At 38.3% G+C, this 20,279-nt stretch overlaps 1 protein-coding gene across 1 annotated transcript; it reads left to right on the forward strand.

The window, feature by feature from the left end:
* The first annotated feature begins 39 nt into the window (after positions 1-39).
* On the forward strand, positions 40-20,079 carry PTPN11 (protein tyrosine phosphatase non-receptor type 11). The gene is made up of 16 exons (XM_053473204.1): positions 40-463; positions 4,936-5,058; positions 6,072-6,266; positions 6,895-7,087; positions 10,461-10,577; positions 10,682-10,795; positions 12,174-12,270; positions 13,148-13,227; positions 13,341-13,499; positions 13,652-13,783; positions 14,005-14,159; positions 15,854-15,921; positions 16,620-16,771; positions 17,695-17,819; positions 18,182-18,279; positions 19,083-20,079. Exons 1-15 carry the CDS (start codon positions 450-452, stop codon positions 18,246-18,248), a joined length of 1,791 nt encoding a protein of 596 aa, XP_053329179.1. The 5' UTR covers positions 40-449; the 3' UTR covers positions 18,249-18,279; positions 19,083-20,079.
* The last annotated feature ends 200 nt before the right edge of the window (positions 20,080-20,279 follow it).

Raw genomic sequence — 20,279 nt, forward strand, 5'->3', positions numbered from 1 at the left:
TTTTGTAATGTCATAAGCATGAGCTAAATAAAAACCCGGAAGTGACGACAAAAAATGTCTCCACGCAACTATTACTGATGTTAAACTACAATTCCGTTTCGTCTGTCCATTGACAGTTTAGGTATTACTTTTGCCTCGCTAGCGTATAACCGCTCTTGCATTCGAATTAGGGAATCGGTTTACCCGCACATACACTGAGAGTAAGCGCGTTTTGTGACGAGTCGCGGATTGATGACATCATCGGAGGCCGCCCGGGTGGTGCTGTTGCTGATACTACCGGAGGCCTTCATGGAGATTCCACCCGAATAAAATATTAATCAGAGCGATACACGTTTAGTGAAATTAGTGGGAAACTACTAGTGGTCCTACTGGAGGACCCAGGACTCACCAAAGAGTCGGAAAGAAAGACAGAAAGGAAGGAAGTCAGACCTAGGAGGCGAATTCATACAATGACATCCAGGAGGTGAGGCTGCCCCGGTACCGGCTGCTCCAATACTGCTTGTACTGTCACTGCTTGCATGTGATGCCCTGCCTCTGTGTACAGCATGCACGCCCTGCATGGGGTTTTAAGTTTGCGTTTGCGTTTAGTAAATTGGGAGTTAAAATACCCTATGGAGTTTATTCACTAAGGAGGGAGTTTGCGTTACATCTCTCTCATTTCACTTTTACTTTATAAAGAGACAGTCCTAGTGAGCTTTATCTCTTCGAATAGCTTGGATTCAAGTCTCCTCACTGAACTATACAGTGTGCTGGGCCAGCTCAAAGACATCAGCCAGACATGGCCCATTCTAATGCATAGTGATTGTGGGGGCTTGAGACCACAACTCTGATTTTGTTCTGTAAAGAAGTGACTAGAACTCCATGTCTGTGTACAGTATTTACAAACATCCAGAAGGACGTCTTACATAGCACAAGCTGCCACGAAGAGTTATGGTTTCCACGTACTCCATAGTTATTGTTTTAACAAAAGTTTAATGCGTCGGGATTCAAACTTTCTAAAGTTTGCCTCTGATGTAGTGCCAGCTAACTGCATCCAGATAACAGCTGTACAGTTATATATTATTATATATATATATATATATATATATATATATATATATATATATATATATATATATATACCGGCGTGTTTGTATGCTTTTGTTCATAAACAATAAAAAGTAACATAATTATAAAACGCACTATGCTGTTTTAAAATGTTTCTAATGTGCTCTTTAACCTCTGACACTGGGGAATGTACGTAAGGGTCTATTGATAATTTGTGACCTGCATGATTATTTGCATTTTTAATCATTTCTCATCATTTTTAAGTAGTTTTCAAAGTTTAAATTTGTGTTGCAAATGGCAAATTTCACTATGTGTGTGTGTACATAGATCTCTCTCTCTCTCTCATATATATATCTATATCTATGCACGCACACACACTATTTAGTTCATAGTCTTTAAATGCTTGTTCTCAGGACATGTCAAAAAGGTAACTTTTCATGGTTCTTTAACTGCTACAAGAAGCTGTCCAAATGACTGATATGTATATTGACTCTCCTTTTGATAATGGAAGGAACTTCTTATAACCTACACTGTTGTGGGATCATTTTGTATACACCAGTGAATGTTTTAGATGTTTGCTCCCTTGAACCTGCTGTTTCTTTGTTGTATTGTTATGTACTAACTGTTCTGTTCTGTATACCCTTTGTACAGCGATGCAGAGTCTGATGGCGCTATATAAAACAATTAATAATAAATTGCTTTAATTAATAACATTAGTCCTGCTACTCGGGTATGTCAGATTGCCTTTAAAGTGGTCATGTCATGTGTTGAAATAATTGTTTGAATGAATCTAGGAGAAAATCTAGTACAGCTTTGGCACCAGGTGTATGAATGATAACTAAGCGCATGCATATAGAAACAGAACTTTATGGCAGATAAGAGCCATCCAGCCCATCTTGCCTGCTCATTTTTGATGATGTAAAGAATTAGTGCTTAATCAAATCAACATTCTACCACTAACTTCTACTGGGAGGTTTTCATTTATCTATGACCCTCTCAGTAAATAAAACCTTCCTCACATTACACCTATGCCTCTGACCCCCTGTAGATCATGGCCTCTTGTTTTAACATGTCTCCTCCAGGTTCAGGCACTAAATCCACAATGACATTGTTAGCTTGCAGTGAAGTAAATTTCAGTGTTTTCAGTGCGTAAAGTTGTTGCTATAAAGTGTTTCTCGTTGAAATGCTGCCTGGGTTCCAGTCGGGGATTTGCTCGCTGATCCTGGAGAAATAACGCATAGAAAGGAATGTATAAGCAAGAACATGAGAACTTAAACTTGTGTGTGTGTATATGTATGCGTGTGTATATATATTTAACATTTCTGCCTTCCTTAGATCTAGCTGGACCCTTTTGAGAAGCTTGGTATTGAGCTCATGTTCCCCCTGGCTCCCTTACCTCTCTTTGATATTGGAGAGACATACAATAGTAGTTGCGCGATATGCTTTTAGTATAATCCACTTCAGTAAAGTGCTTGCTGACAGGTAGAAGGTATTATCTCGTCTAGAGAGTGATTTACCGGTGTCCTGATGCTGTAGGTGCTATGGTTTGTGTGAATGAGGCTCTTGGAGAGACTGGGTATAGGTAGGGCAATTATAAGCAATAATTTATAAGCAGAAAAAAATTTAGCAACAGCTTTACAAGTAACGTGGTAACATTTGATTTACGGCAATTGAGAGACATTGTTTATTACCAAGGAAAGCCCAGGATGTGCTGTTTATATATTGCATGTGCTTAGTCTTGGAAGGTCTTAAGGAGTTTGAGTGGCATTTGTCTAAGATAGTGAAGTGTTTGCAAGGAAGGGTACAGGGTGCTGCATTGCCTGAATCGCTAAGCAGAGGACCAATGTACTTTATATGGCACAAAGCAGTTTTCATGTATCGTGCGCTGGCACTCAGCAATTTTACATCTACGTGAAGGCTGGCCATAACAGCCAGTTGAGTGAGTCTCCAAGAGAAGTGCTTGTTCTCGCCCGGCAGCAGATGTAAGCATTGCTTACATGGACCCTCTGACAAGCTATTAGTTACATATTGAGTTTGGGCTCTTCAACATATTCCCCATCCCGCTTAGCTATTCTCTCCTATTTTGTGAGTTGAAGTAGATATTGTGAAGACAATTAACACAACTAAAATGAATGTATTTAGTGACTTGATAGTCATCGCTCTCTGTGTACCAGGTCCTTTGCGTAACATATAAAGCATTGATGATTGCTGTAGTGTTAGTATTATTGCAGCTGGTTTTCTCTTTATGTATAATGTACTTTTGCCTGGGGAGACGTTTTATTTTGACATTGCGTGCAGTAGGTTCGCGGCACAATGAAGATCGCTCTGTTGAAGGGCACTTATTTTACTTTGTTATAAATACTGAGTATTTAGCTGTTCTTGGAATAACTTTAGGAGCATCAGCTCAATAAATGCTGATATGTCTCGGCTGCATCTGTTACAGAAACCTCTCTTGTACTTCGTTTCTGTCACCTGCACTAATTTTGGAGTTTGGATCCAATTTTGGATTTTGAAGTATTTTTACATTTCCCGGCACTAGGGGGAGCCAGAGCTCCAGCCTATTCCATTGCAAATGCCCAGCCAAATATAGATCTCGTAAAGCCTTCCATTTGAGGCAGAGGCTCCTGAAAGCTTGTGACTTTACATCTTTTTATACGTTGGCTGAATGAAAAGTATCAACAGTAGGTGTTTGGGAGATCTGGTTGTTGACTAGTAGACAAGTTTATCTTTTTTCCCCTTTTATAAAATTCTTCAGTTTCTTAGTCCTCAAAGTTGCCTTCTTCGAGCGAACTCCTCTATCAGTCATAATGTTAAAGTCTTGGTGCCTTCTCCACTAGTGGCTGTGTATTGTGTTTATTTCTAGAACCATTTCCAATTTGCGGTTTCCACTCAAATGCACATTCTTTTCAAGCGTGGCGCTGTAGTTACCCGCATCTTAATGGAAGCCGTGAAAATGTACCCTTATTTTTCCTGTTGCGCACTGTTGCCATTAAAATGTAACTCAAATTACAGAACTGGCCCTTCATATGGCAGTTTTAAATCTATTGTCATCTAACGGCATTAAACAATGCCTAATACAGGGCTGATTGTTGCAAGAGAAATGCACTGGGTTTGCCAATTCATAGTGGAGTGGGAAATGTTTCGACTATGAACCCTCGGGAGCAGTCCCAATCCTTCAAGCTATTATCGTAACCTCAGGCTGATGAGTGCCATTAAGGACGAGACAGCGGTCTGTGAGCAGCGATTTGGCTATTGCACCTCTTTCAGAATATATTGGAACTAAATACATATAGTTAATCTCCAGCAGACCCATACAGATACTTTCAGGTATGTTATGTACAACCTAAGGGCAAAGTTTTTTTTTTTAATGCATGAAGCCCACTTGAACAACAAAAGGTATCTAAGAGCAGAGGCCCGTCTAAAAGTTTTGAAAGTTAGCTGTAGCTTTTTACAAGGCGTACAATCAGTGCTTGCCAGTGAACATTTTCCTAAGAGCTGGGAGCAGAGCAATCTGTAAAGGCTGACGTTCTCCCTGTGTGCCTGCGTTACTGGCTCTGTAATGTGAAGAGTTGCCTTCTTGTGTAAAACTAGGTCAATGGCAGCATTCATTATTTCTTGGTTCAGGAAAATAGTTTCTTGCGTTCTTGTATTTCTGAGTTTCCTGTAATATGTTGCCCTCCCCTCCTGTTTTTTCCTCACAGTATTATTCCAACTTCAGCTGTGATTTTTAGGCTGTAATAACTAAAGATCATTGTTTATGAGGAATGGAGCCATGTGCATGTTACTGTCGATTTGGTGGCAATCTGTGACGGTTTCTTTTGCTTTGAGATGCTAATAGTAAATGCACAACGTATCCTTTAATGCTTATATCAATTAACTGTTTTCCAGATGGTTCCATCCAAATATCACAGGTGTCGAGGCAGAGAATCTTCTTCTGACCCGTGGAGTTGACGGGAGTTTCTTGGCCCGTCCAAGTAAGAGTAACCCAGGCGATTTCACGCTCTCAGTGAGGTTAGTAAATCTGTTTTTGATTAAAAATCAACTATTTAGGTTATCACCCCTGTCTAGTTTTAATAAGTTTCTATTGAATCGATACCAGAAATGATGTATTCTGTAAGACCTGGAACCAGTGTTGGACCTGTGAAGGATTTATTCCACAAACTGTGAGTTGCAGGTGAAGTGAGACAAAAGTATTGGTGCACCTGACCATTACGCCAACAGGGACTTTGATAACACCACATTCTAAATACATAGACATTATCATGTAGTTGGTCCCTCCTTTGCAACTATAACAGCTTCAACTCTTCGTGGAAGGCTTTCCACAAGATTTTGGAGAGTTTCTGTGGGAATTGTTGCCCCTTCATCCAGTAGAGCATTTGTGAGGTCAGGCACTGATGTTGGATGAGAAGACCTGGCTCGCAATCTCTGTTCCAGTTTATCCCAGAGGTGTTTGATGGGGTTGAGGTCAGGGTTCTGTGCGGGTCAGTCAAGTTATTGCACACCAAATGCATCCAACCGTGTCTTTATGGACCTTGCTTTGTGCACTGGGGCACAGCCATACTGGAATAGAAAAGGGCCTTCCCCAAACTGTTTCCACAAAGTTGGAAGCACAGCATCGTCCAAAATGTCCCCTTCGGTGTACCAGGACCTTTTGGATGTTGCTAAGATCATAAGAACATAGATAAAATATTAAGGGAAGTGAAAATTGGCTTTTTAGAGAATTATGTTTTATTTACGTAATTCTGTATTATAAAAATATTGGACAAAATGGTGGGAGATCCCTTTTTATCTCCAAACATGCCATGAAGAAAGGTGCTGAGAGACTCTTTTTCATTGCTTCAAGAAAAGCTTTTATTTTATTCCCATCTATCTTGGTACAGAACTAGAAATATATTACCTTCTAGATATTTTGTAATGTTTATGACACTCATCTCTTTTCACCTATGGTAAATGGACTGCGTAACACCGATAAATAAGTAGCTAAACCTAGAGGTGTCATTAACGTTCAGAGTTTTTCTTTGCAGACGAAATGGAGCAGTAACACACATAAAGATCCAGAACACTGGAGATTTCTATGACTTATATGGTGGGGAGAAGTTTGCTACTCTGGCTGAGCTGGTCCAGTATTATATGGAACATCATGGGCAGCTTAAAGAAAAGAACGGTGATGTAATTGAGCTGAAATACCCCCTGAACTGTGCAGATCCTACATCTGAGAGGTGACTGTTCTTGGAGAGGGATCCTTGTTTACGGCATATAGCTCATTTCATGTTCTGTCTCTGTCTCTCTCTCTTTACATTGTGGAGGGCTGGCCTTGGTGACTTTCTCTTTGGTGACTCAGTTGTCCCTGTATAATGCATAGTGTAACAGGTGAGATTAACCAGTCGTGTTACTGGTTAAACAATGCATTGTGCGTATCATAATGCATAGTAATGTCTACCGCAAAAAAACTAAATTGTACCAACCCTTGCTTTAGTGAACTAACACCTCTTTTCCCTATATTGAAACATGTTATTTACATCCATACTATGTCCCAGAGTTCTTGTAGGAAGAGAGCTCTGAGGTCCCAAAAATAGTGACTTTAATTGTTTTTCTACATTGGCCCAATAAACTGTAGCAACCTTGACTAGCATGACAGTTGCCAGAGGCAGAGTGTTAGGTCAGCACTGAATGCGTTCTTGTATACCCTACCCCAAGAACAATAAACCAGGCCCTACATTCCCTAGATAAAGACCACATTTTAATCCATTCAATAAAATATGAGACTCTTTCTGAATACACATACTTACTATTCATCTCTGCCCATGATTTTCAAGCCAGTAGAATTTGTGGTTCCTTGGTTTGCAGATGGTTCCATGGACATCTTTCTGGAAAAGAGGCTGAAAAGTTGTTGACAGAAAAGGGTAAACATGGAAGCTTTCTGGTTCGGGAGAGCCAGAGCCACCCTGGAGATTTTGTTCTTTCTGTACGGACAGGAGATGACAAAGGAGAGAGCAACGATGGCAAGTCCAAAGTGACACATGTCATGATCCGATGCCAGGTAATCCAAGAAGCTCATCAATGCTCTATCACTTGATTACGCTGGTATTTCAAATTATGTAAATGTGACATAAATCATATGTGTATTGTAAGGAGGACAAAGGATAGACTACTTTATCAGCTGGGCTGCCATATTTGAAGTCCATAAATGATTGCTTTGGTTCTTTGTATTGAGTGAAGAATGGAAAGTGGTAAATGCAGTGCACAAGGTGAAGTGGTAACATAGGACAGACGTAACAATTACTTAACAAAGCAAGGCTATGCATCAAATACTTGAATACTTGAAGATCTCATATACTGCAAAGTTGGAACGGAAAAAGAATAAACAACAAAAAGGTAATCATCACGCGATTTTGAGAGCAAAAGACTGCTCTGATGTTTAACCCCTTAAGGACAATGGGCAGTCTCAGAAGAAACAATGTTGCTCCATTTTAATGACGGCAAATGGTAAGCAATGTAGCCATAAAAGAAAGAAAGCAGAAAAAAGTCATATGTACAGTTTAAAAAAAAAAACAAAAAAAAAACTATTTTTTTTTTTTTTGCATTACATTTTTCTTCATTAAATCACGCATTTTCTTTCAGTGTTTCAATTCTAAAGGAAGTATAGTAGTAATAATCTACGGTATATATAATTGTGTATTTTGCTCATTTGACTTTTTTCTTTCTAAAAAGTCGAAAGGGGTGTTTCTACTTGATTAAGTGAGCTGCATTTAATTATTCACACCTGTTCAGTTTTTTCCCCACTTATTCCTTTGCATCATCAAATCGCATTCAGCATCTGAACAGCATGTAGATGAGTCTTGATGATTAAGTCTACAGACATTCTTCTATGGTTCCAAAAGAATATGGCTTTTCACAAAAAAGAAAAAGAAAAGTGACAATGTATAAGTGTGCTTTTATCCCCCCACTCCGGCATATATAATATTTTATAATATATATTTGTGTGTGTGTGTGTGTATGTATATACATACATACATACATACATTCATACATACACGTACACAACACCTGGGAATGATAAAATATATGCAATATGGTTTGTGTTAATAACACTGTTGTCCTTGACAATAAGTGTTATTAAGGTATATTTAAGTGTGTGTGCGCAAATGTAAAAGCCCACTTATATATAGATCATTACTACTATACTTCCTTTAGAATGAAAACTCACAAGCGCTGCAGAATGTATCGGCACTTAATAAAGGTTAATACATGTGACTAGATTGTAAGCTTGCAAGAGCAGGGCCCTCTTCCTTTTGTACTAGTTTGTTGTGTGATTTTCAATTATTTTATGGACTGTTGTAACAGCGCTACGGAAGCTGCTGGCGCTATATGAATAAATGTAATGCAATGCACATAAAGTGAGACTAGCTGTCTGTGTAGAAGTGAATACAAATATTGGTATCCGGACAAATCATTTTATGCTCTAAATCGCATGTAAAATGCATCATGCAGGGATAAAACAAGCCTAGAGAAAATATATACGCACGCAGGAGTTCTTTTTGTAAGGTTTTTGTATGTTTTTGAGTGAATTAAATAGAATATGGCATATTTCTATTCCCTTTTCAGACAAATAGGTACTCTCCTGTAGGATAATAAAATCGGACGCGGAGGATTTCCAGTGTTAAGTTATACAGAATATATAAAGTCTTGTATCTAGTAGAGGCAGATTAAAGAATTAATTGAATTGCAGGCTCCTGTGTCTTTGCCGTGAATCTGTGTTGTCACACTAAGATGCCAGACGTGATTACGGCCTCCATGCCAGAAGCAGTTTATTGGATGATTGGATATATGTATTATCTGGCTATACATCTATTTTCTACCATATCGCTTATAAGCCTAGTAGTGTATCCAGAGTACTTAATCATTTCTCCATGAATTTAGATCACTTGCTGCTAAGGTTATGGGGCAGGCAGCCTGCCTTATAGGAACAAGTAAAAAACATATCTTTTTTTTATTTTGAAAACTTTCATCAACAGGGATTCTGGTTCACAGAAAAAAATCACTTTTTTTTTTCTCCATTTGTTTAAAAAATGACCTCCCATCTGTTATTCCACAATCTCATCTCATGAGAATAACAAAAGTGAGACCTTGACAGCAAGACTAATGACATTTGTTAAAAAATCAAATAAACGACCGTGTTTCAGGTGTAATACAGACTCATGAATAATAACAAACACCGATGCTGCAGGTAAATTATTATCTTTTATTTATATAGTGCCAAGAGCATCCATTCCAGAGCACCGCGCAGTAACTTATACACTGACAAATTTATGCCCAGATCAAATGTATGGTGGGGCCCGTTTTATATCTTTCTATACAGGCTATGAGATCCCCGTCTTCCCCAAAATAAAGCAAAAACTATCAACAAGAGATCCCAGTAGCAATCTAATTTGCTTCTTGACGCAATCTAATAAAAAAAAAAATATGTTAAGTAAAATCTAAATACTTGCATCCATTCTGACTTTTTACTTCTTTCTCATTTATGTATTGAAAGTGACCAAGGACAAGTAAAGCATGTATTTAAAATTAGCTCTGTTAACTCCAAAGCACGACCCAGGTTTTACCGTCTTCTGTTTTAATTCTGTTAAATACTTAGAAGTGGTAGATTTTAAATAACTGTGTTGGAGTTATTTTCATCCTTAATCGTCTGAGCTTAGCAGAGACATAATGCTCTAAAAGGTGTGAAGTTACAGAATGACAGGGAGACCGTCACCATCACAGCTTTTCGCTTAACAAAATGTATATATTAAAACAAATTATTTTTAATTTGCCTAATTGCATATTTAAAAAATAAGGTACTGCGTAAAATGCTGTACAATGAAGATTTTGGTAAAAAAAAAAGAAGTGACAAATGGTTCCTAGACAGTTTAATTAGTTTCCTGAGAAGTTTGAAATTACTATATGACTAGTTTGCCTTCCTCGATTTAGTGCTGACTATGTATCTTTTCCCTAATTGGTCATATTACTTAATATTGTTTCCTCTAGATCAGGCTTATTTTGCTTGCAAACATAATGAATACATAAAGACCTTTTTATGGTTGCACCAGACGGTGTATTGGTCCTGTGTGTATAGGTATATGTAAATAGTAATAAATGCGACTTATCATTAAAAGCTGCGTTTCCCCATGGGGATACCACTGTATTTTTTATGTGTGCTGCGGTGTTTTCTCCCTCTTGTTGATTTGGGGAAGTGTGAGATTTACTAATGATCCTCGGTACCCTAAGGCCCTCTTTCACTAAACCACCAGACCATTGGCGGACGATGTCATTTCCCCTGAGAAGAATTGTGACGTATTACTAAAATACACCATTTTTTTCTCTCTATCATATCAAGAAAAGTAATGATCTTATATCTTATATATCTTCTGTTCCAGGATCTGAAATATGACGTCGGCGGCGGAGAGAAGTTTGATTCATTGACGGATCTTGTGGAACATTACAAGAAGAACCCTATGGTGGAAACGCTAGGCACAGTATTGCAGCTGAAGCAAGTAAGATCAAAATATAATATAATATAAAATGCTATTTGTGAAGCACATTTCGTTGTTCTGTATCAATTGATGTAATATGACTTTTCTTTCCTTTGTTTTTACAGCCCCTAAATACCACACGTATTAATGCAGCAGAAATTGAAAGCCGAGTAAAGGAACTGAGCAAGCCGGCAGACACTGCAGATAAGTTTAAACAAGGATTCTGGGAGGAATTTGAGGTAGGTTAGCCAACTTTTGCCCGTGTTTTTGCTGTATCTGGTTAATTAGCTGCTGACTGACAGTACATTTTGCTTGCCCTACATACAGTATGTGAATGCTAAGGCTGCATTTGCAAACCATGTCACCTAAGCAAGGTCTAAATGTTCACGCATATGTATGTTGGGGTGCAATCCTTGAATATTACTGTAGCTAAAATGGAATTACATTTCAGCTCAGTTTCCTGTAGAGAACACTTGTCAATTTCCTTATAATTATAAGTATTTTACAATTCTCTTAATTCACCCCCTGACATAAATGCCAAGCAGCCTTGTAAGCAAGTACAAACACACCGTGTACTGTAGACAAACTAGCCTGAATAGTTAAGTTTGTTAATATGCTGCCCTTTAAATAGCTGGCAACTGAGGCATTGCGGTATTCTGGACAACCTAGAGCCGTCCTCTGGCTGTCCTGCTTAACACTACCATGCCTGGTGCAGAATGCAGTGCGGCGTAATGAACTTCACCAAAGGAAAGGTCAAGTGGACCTGCTCAAGGTTATGTACTTGTGATGACCAATATACATCATAACCTTTTAGGAGGAATCCTTCTTATAATGTTGGTTCCATGGAGCAGTTAAATCATTGCTGGGAAGTATTGTTCCCAGCACTTTTCAGAGCATTATATTGGAATCAAAGACCTCAGTTGGAAGTACATCACACAGAAAGCTCACAAGAGGAGGGCCCTCGTCTCTTTTGTTTCATTCTGCTGGTTTAATGACTCTATTAATAAAAGCCGTTCACTATATAGCTAGTGGCACAACATAAAAAGCTTCCTTGCTCTGACTGCCAGCGCTCTCTTGACAAATTACTCCTGAAAGTTAATATTCCACGATACCCGATTCCTATAGCACTTAATGGAAGCGAGGCAGTCGGATATAATCCTGCATGGAAACAAAAATGTGTCTGTATCATTTAGAAGAACTCCTCCTGCCATTGTTGATGAGCCTTAAAAAATGTAAGAATTACAGGCATCAGATTTTGGTACGTCTGCCAAAATTAGTTAATTGAATATCTGGAATCCTAACTATTTTTGATATTTCATTAGAGTAGAGAAACCTAAAATGGGAATTAGAAGTGGACCTTTTAATTGGGTGTCCGACTCGTTTTCCCTGCATGGTTTTGCGGGTTTGGCACTGCTGTATTAGCCACAAGAGGGTTGTGTACTTTGAGAACACATTGACAGCGGACCTCCTTGTGACTCTGACTGACAGGTAATTGCTCAGTCCGGGGACCTGTTCTGCAGCAGGTGGAAGTGGAATCTGAAAACGTCTGCTTTAACCGACTAAAGCTAAATGTTTCTATTATTTTATTTTCATTGTTTCTTTGCAACTCTCTCCCAGACTTTGCAACAGCAGGAATGCAAGCTGCTATATAGCCGCAAAGAGGGCCAGAGACCTGAAAACAAAAATAAGAACCGCTATAAGAATATCCTGCCCTGTGAGTATGAGTTTATTGTGCTAAATAACACGATTTACAAGGGCAAGTCTTAAGCTTTTCTCCAAGCATCGCCTCATTCTCTGGTAATCTAAGGGTTAGTTTATACTGCAAAAAGAGTGTAAACTCAAAATAATTATTTAATAAAGTTTACTTCAACTGCGAATGTAAAGCCTTTGGGCTACATCTGGCCTACAGGGCTCCAATCTTGCAACGATGCCAAGCTGCATACATTAGAAAGCCCCTGGTAATAAAATAACAATAAAATAATACATGTTGATCGTTACGGATTGTCTAAAAAGTTGCTGCAGCTGGATGTACTTGCTATTAAAAGTCTATATCGGTCATTTTGACTTTTGCCTCTTGGCTAAATAAACAAGACAAACCAGCAACATGGGAACATGCCAGGTTAGTTCTGTCCCACTGTAACAGTCCTCATTCTCTTATTGTTTGGATGGTACTTAGGAAAATGCAAGGTAGACGACTCAGTTGCCGGCTGACCGTTTAACTTGCCGTGGTCAGCTGTGCTGTTTCCCGTCAGAGACAGACTCACGCAGCAGCACCATCATGGCTAAAGCCATGAGCAAGTTGGCTGCACCCAAGTTGTGTTCCGGATGGTGATATATTATTTATTTTTCAATCACGTTTCATACGATTATTTCGGCAAATGGTTTGGTGTTAGGGATATTAATGAGATAAAATAGGCAAAACCAATATTCTATCACATGCACAAAATTCCGGCGCTTTTAATTATTATAAATCATGACATAGAATACACTGCATTTAGAGTTAATCAGCATGGGACAGCACCTTTAATTCTAACAATACTATTTAATCTTCTATTCACATTTCATTTTTTTATGGTTATATTTCTATGTAGTTGACCATACAAGGGTTGTTCTTCACGACGGTGATCCGAATGAACAGGTCTCTGATTACATCAATGCCAATACTATTATGGTGAGTGGAAATCTTATTATAATTTTCTTCAATTCAGAATAGCAGAGTGAGATCGTTATCTTACAAAACCTCTGATTAATTAAGAAATTTTTCAATTTGTTTTTTTCCCCCAGCCTGAATTTGAGACAAAATGTAACAACCTGAAACCCAAGAAACGGTATATTGCAACTCAGGGCTGCCTGCAATATACGGTGAACGACTTCTGGAGAATGGTGTTTCAGGAAAACTCCAGAGTTATCGTTATGACTACTAAGGAAGTCGAAAGGGGAAAGGTATGTCTAGCATGTGCTTCAGTAGTGTATCATATAAATGTATGTGTGGACAGAAGTTTAAAAGTATAAAAGTATGCATAGCTAAACAAGAACAGCTATAAGATTGTGTAAGCTGTTTATGATAAATTCACATGTTAATGTTGCTGTTTCAGAGTAAATGTGTGAAATACTGGCCGGAGGAGTTTGCATTGAAGGAATATGGAGTCATGCGTGTGAGAAATGTAAAAGAAACGCCAGCTCACGACTATATATTAAGAGAACTTAAACTTTCTAAAGTCGGACAGGTAATTGTTTCCAAGAACATTATTGCTGGAGTATTGTTTGAACCATAATGCCATGGGGGATGGCGATCTGCATCATTCTTGTATAAATCTTTTCCTGGAGTAATGTAGAATTTATTTTTAATGTGCTATTGACCGTTAAAGCTACAAAGGTTCTTATGCCGTTGTTAAATCCAGTGCTCTAAACCATACAATTTTTTTCCCTCTTACTTTCCTCTACTAAGGGTAACACGGAAAGGACTGTATGGCAGTATCATTTCAAAACTTGGCCTGATCATGGTGTTCCTACTGACCCTGGTGGTGTATTAGACTTTTTAGAAGAAGTCCATCACAAGCAGGACAGTATTGCTGATCCAGGGCCTGTTGTAGTCCACTGCAGGTAATGGCTTAAATTTCTGTTTCGAGGCGGAGGGACTGTGAGGGCACAAGGGTAATGTAATAAGGTCCCATATTTACATGTGTATGGCGATGGACAATTGTGAGCTCCACCCTTTTGTTGTTAGACTGAAACAGCCTTTTCGCAAGACTGTACATACCATGGATACATCCATATTCACTCAGAGAAAATTATCTAGCAGTGGAGTAGCTGCCAGATGTGCCATTAGTGCATCTAGAGGGTTGAAGCTTGTTACCACAGACATCTTAAACTGCTTATTATTTTATGATTTATTTATTCTATTGTGTATCCACGAAAGAGCCATGTTAAATCTGGCAACTTAGTTGCCTTTATAAGGCATTCACAAAAATGCTTTTAGTATGATTCTCTTTCAACTAGAAAGCCAAGACCAGCGCATCATTAAGAATGCAGTTTTCATATCTATTTACATTTCAGAACTGTTCTTGGTAGCTTGGCAAGTGTCTTAGTTCCGACACACAGTGCCTTCAGCGGCTGAGCATTCCCGCGACAAAGCCATGGTACCCCCGCAGAGAGTTCATGCATAATGTGCTATTGATTTCGTAGAAATCGGATTGTTTTTCGAGTGAATTTTAAGACATCTTTGACCCGGTGATAAATCTCTTCCCTTTAGTGGAGTGAATTTTGCCGATAGGCTTTTGTCAACACCTTGTTTTGAGCAGGAGGAAGTAATGTCCAGTTCTTCATTGTGTTTAATAAATGTTGATGCTATTTTATGTAGAGCTCTTGATTTCACGGTTAGGTAAAACCGTTTTCTATTATTCTGCTTCGTGTGTCGCAAACAGCTAGAAGTCTTGTCATGCATGTTGTGTTTAACTTTTGTGACCCCATAGAAACCAAAGAGTTGAACTGCCAAAAATTAGAACCTTCTATCTTATATCTCTAAACCATTCTACTAATCTAATAATCACACGCTATGGGAATTTCTGCCAGTAATTGGCTAACAAGTGACAGCTCTCTGGGGTACATGAAGTAGAAATGTAAAAGATGATTTATCTGCGAAACTAGAACAGCAGAAAAGGTCAGAGAGTTATACATTGTTACTCCCTTGGTAATATTCTTGTTTCTTTTTTTATCTGGCCATAGGGCATCCTAGATTCCTATTTTAAGACTTTATTGGGGCAATGCCCCAAACACTAAAGCGAGAAACAGGAAACGTCTTGGGTTTGCCCCATCTTAATGCATAGTTAAGCTTGTGAGTTGAAACTGCAATTTTCCTGCAAGCTCATGCTTTAAGGAATAAACCATAGAAACATAGAATTTCCACAAATGTGCCACTAGCTATTCGTCAGGTGAGAACTATTCATCCCATCTAGTCTGCCTGTTTTTTTCGTGATGTAGACTCAAACTCTTAGATTCAGTATAGCTTTATGAGTTTCCCATGTATGTTTACGTTCGCTACTTTATTAGCCTGTACCACTAATGGGAGGCTGTTCCACTTATCTGCCACCCTCTCATTAATGTAAAACTTTTATACATTTCATTAAACCATTAATACTGTCTTCTCACTGTGCCCAAGGAATGCACGTTTTATGTGGCCTTCAATTGTTGTTCAGGGGCTGAGTATGTCCATCTTCTCTAAGCAATGCAATGAAGATAAATATGCGCAAGGTTATTTTTGTTTCGATCTTGACCTCTATCATCCTCTTTATTAACAGTGCGGGAATTGGACGAACAGGCACGTTTATTGTGATTGATATTCTTATTGATGTAATCAGAGAAAAAGGTGAGCAGCGTCCTGTACATCTGACTGGTGAAGCTTAAGCATATTGTTATACTGCCACTCGTTGCCACATGTAATTTCAAGTCTGTTCTGCTCGCCTCTGTTATTGTTCTGCTGTTCGAGATAGCTTTAAGGCTGACCTTTTTTTAATTTATATATATATATTTCTGCCATTTTTAATTAGGCTTTTTTTTTTGCTTTTGTTTTTTATCGATAGTGTAAACAGTTAATAGTTAACAGTTAATACTGCTGATATATGTCAAGATTAGGTTTTTTTCCCCCGACTAATCCTCTTAAAAGAGATTGAGCATGCTGTCAGGAATGACAAGCAATTTATTGTTCAGGTGGAAGAAGGGTATTCAACAGAACCTCCGGACCCAATCAACTCATCCCCATCCAAGCTGTCCTCTCCTATTGTTTCTCTTCCCCCTCAACCACCGACTAGATTGTAAGCTTGCAAGAGTAGGGCCGCCGCCTCCTTTTTGTTGTTGGTATTTTTTGTTATTGTGTGTCACTTTAAATTATCCCACTAATTGTAACGGCGCTACGGAATCTGTTGGCGCTATATAAATAAATGTAATGCAATGTAATTATTTCTTGCAAAAGACCAACTTTTAGTTTCCTGTGTGGAACTTTAAAAAGTGAATTAGCTCCTGGTTTTTTTTTGTCCAGCTTCAGTATAATTTGTGATCCCATTTTAGGTGTGGATTGTGACATTGATGTCCCCAAAACAATCCAGATGGTAAGATCTCAGCGTTCAGGAATGGTTCAGACAGAAGCACAATACAGATTTATATACATGGCAGTACAGCATTACATAGAAACTTTGCAGCGCAGAATTGAAGAGGAGCAGGTATGTGCCTTCATGCCACTACCCCTTTGTATAAAGTATGTGAATTTCATTGCCTCTGGCCTTGTAGGAAAGACCTTGGTTCCCCAAGATGTGCTGTAGAATCCTGATTTCAGGAGAATTAACTTACTACTTCTATCTTAGATTTTTAATTAACTACTTGTATCCCATTACAAATACATTTTGTTAGATATGTGCAACACCAATAAATTTGACCATTTATTTTTACAAAAATACAAATATAAAAGTATATATTTTTTTCCCCATTTTGTTTTCATCTTTTCCCCCATGTATATTTCTGGGGCAGATTGGTTGTGTCAAAGTACCATTTCATCTTGATGCCAATATCTGCAAATAATAATAATTTTAACACGTCTAGACTTTTGTTTTACCTTTACACTTTTAAAGCATATAACGGGGCATTGATCATAAATCATACTTTTGAGTGAAAATCCATCACAACACATCACAACAATGCATATCTTCCATTTCACTGTGTATGCAGCTCTTAAATAGGTCACTGCAATTCACAATGTCTTCCGGAATCAAATCAAACAGTTCACACTGTTGTAAACAATGTACATGACTGTGCTTGCTTATAAAATGCATCCACATTTTACTCACTTTTTGTAACTTGAATTTGTCTATATTCACTGAGCTTATAATATATATTGAATGCGTTTTGTACAAAGTCTGTGTGTAAAAAAAAAATAAAATAAAAAAAAAAAAAAAATATGAAAAGAAAGGTCTAAGCTATGGAATTGGGTCTTGCGGCAGTAGGGATGGCCAGTAGTACCATGCCGGTAGTATGGACCTAATGCTCCAGTCATGCTTAATCGTATGTAGTGGTCTTCCTACTGTATGCCTGATAAATGCATGAATGGAATTCTCCGATTTTTAACTGGTGGCTCTTCTACACTTTTCAGAAAAGTAAGAGAAAAGGACATGAGTACACAAATATCAAATATTCCCTGTCTGAGCAGGCAGCGGGGGACCAGAGTCCTCTCCCACCCTGTACTCCAACGCCATTACCAACACCTACTCTTCCAGAGTAAGTAAGCAAGTAGTCAGTTGTGTGTGTGTGCGCATCACGTAATGTGACAAGCTAAGGATGATCCTCAATCATTACGCATGAGGTTTGTCAGATTTATCATCATATTGGTAATCTATGAACTGGTCTGACACTTACATAGGGCACAGTGGTTATTCTGATTATCAAAGCAACCACTAGGATGACCCATTCATCCCTTTATAAATAATGTATGTATATGGTGTATATAAAAAAGAGCAGAGGATGTTTGGTGATCCTGTCCAAAAAGTAATTGTAATGTGTAGTGTTTTGCACTGCCTGTTTTGTATTTACCAAGATTAAACATGTCCTCATTTGTTAATTTCATTTCTGTTGCGTTACAGAATGAGGGAAGACTCTGGCAGAGTGTATGAGAATGTGGGGCTGATGCAGGCAAAAAGCTTCAGATGAATTGAAACACTGAGCATCAATCAAAAGGCTGGTAATGTATCATGAAAAAAAAGTGTGTGTGTGTGTATATATATATGTGTGTGTATGAGCCCTATGGAATTACTAGGTTTATGCATTAATTGCTCCTAAAATGTGACCTGATTTACATCTAAGTAAGACAAGTATAGACAAGCACAATGTGCCTAAGGTAATAACACACAAACATTGATAATGTGTTATGTGTTTATTGAACAGTCATACTTTTAAGATCAGCCATGTTCCTCGGATGTCTGGTGTGAATGGCTCCCTTGAGGTTATTCCTCAGCATCTCTAATGGGTCACTATTGGGATAATCTTTTTATGTTGGAATGCAGTGCCCTTTTTACACAATATGTAGTACTGTGTGTTCTTCCAGAACAATTCAACCTCGACAAAATGTTTGTGTTTTTTTAAAGTAGCTCAAAAACACACCTCCAATCCAGCTTCATCCATTAGACTCCGGGTTTGCTAACTTCTGACTCCAACTAGCTTTTGTTGAAGTGATTAGCCTAGGGGTTCACATACTTTTTCCAACTCACGCTGTGAAAGATGTATTCAATATGGACAAGAACAATACAATTATTTGCATGTTATTAGCGAAAAGCAGATTGTGTTTGTTCATTATTGTAACTTTGAAGAAGATCGTATTTTAAGACAAAGTGATACATAAATGCTGGTAATTCCAAATATATATTCTGTCTTCATTTTATAAAAGTTTTAAAAAGGTTGGGCCAACTATTATCTTATCCCCTACGCCCCAACATATAGATATTTTTTAAGCATAATATGGTTCTAATAACTATTTTCTCCACCTAGATTTGAAAACGTAGAAAAGGCAAACGAATGTGAAGAAAAGTAATGGGAATTGTGACACCTGATATTTAGAGGCTCTGCCCTTTTTAAAGATATTGTGTCCAACCCCTAAACTGCGAACAGATCAAGAATGAAGACCATTTGGAAGTTCTTTGTCTCCTTTTTGCATAGCCCATTTTGGACTAGTTCATTCTTCACTATGAGGCATTTTCATCTCTACAATGTAGACCCTTATTTTAGTGAGCCCTTCAGACTGTTACTTCAACAGATCTGTTCTCATCTCTAGAGTGCTCCCTGTTCTAAAGGTATTGTGAACACTCTGGGTACATATAGCTCATTGGTATGATGGTGAATGCACAGATTACAATGGGAACAATTTTTCTCTCTCTGTCGCTTAGACTGTGCACAAGAACTTCACACTATAACACTTTCTTTGTAACCAAAATTCTTTTTCTTTCCATTTGGTCATTACTAACATGGCGATGTCTCTAATAAGGATATCTCCACTCTTAGCGACTTTAGCAAAGCTAATGGTGCTTGTTTTTCTTTCTGCCATAAGAGAGTTTTTCTTACTTGAACCGGAAGCCAGGAAAGGCGTATTATGTGGACAGAATAATCAAGCTTAGTGCCAATTGTAAAACGTTAAGGTATCACTGGTGTCGATCTGTTGATGCCATATTGATCTCAGCATGTTGTACCCAAAAGTCAGGTGTATGGAAACAGAAAGCATTCAAGCGCACTTTACAAATGTTCAGTATTTAACCTATTCTGCTCATTGAGAGCTCACTAGTCATTGCATTCATCCCTGACCCCGCGGAGGTTAGCATCAGCTGATGCCGCCTGATTGAGTGTAATGGAGGAGGACGCCTTACACCAACCACTACGTATACATGCGTTTCTTAATATACAGTAGCCATTTCTAGACTTGTATTCTTTGGAAGTAAATGGTGTGTCTTGAAACATATGTTATGTACCTGTTTCATTACAGGGCTTTTATTAACCGTTCTATTTAAGTGCCTTTACAGTCACAACCTTTACCTGCAGGTATTCTGAGGCTTCTCTCAGTCCATTGCACTATGGGCCCTTCACAATGAATGCAGTAACTGCAGGAGCTCTGTATTGTACTAGTTCTGTTACTATTCTACAGGTGCTTTATCATACTTTATCTTCCTCCTTTTTCCATATATTGCTGTATTCTAT

The sequence above is a fragment of the Spea bombifrons genome, chromosome 1, assembly GCF_027358695.1.
Source record: "Spea bombifrons isolate aSpeBom1 chromosome 1, aSpeBom1.2.pri, whole genome shotgun sequence".
NCBI lineage: Eukaryota > Metazoa > Chordata > Amphibia > Anura > Pelobatidae > Spea > Spea bombifrons.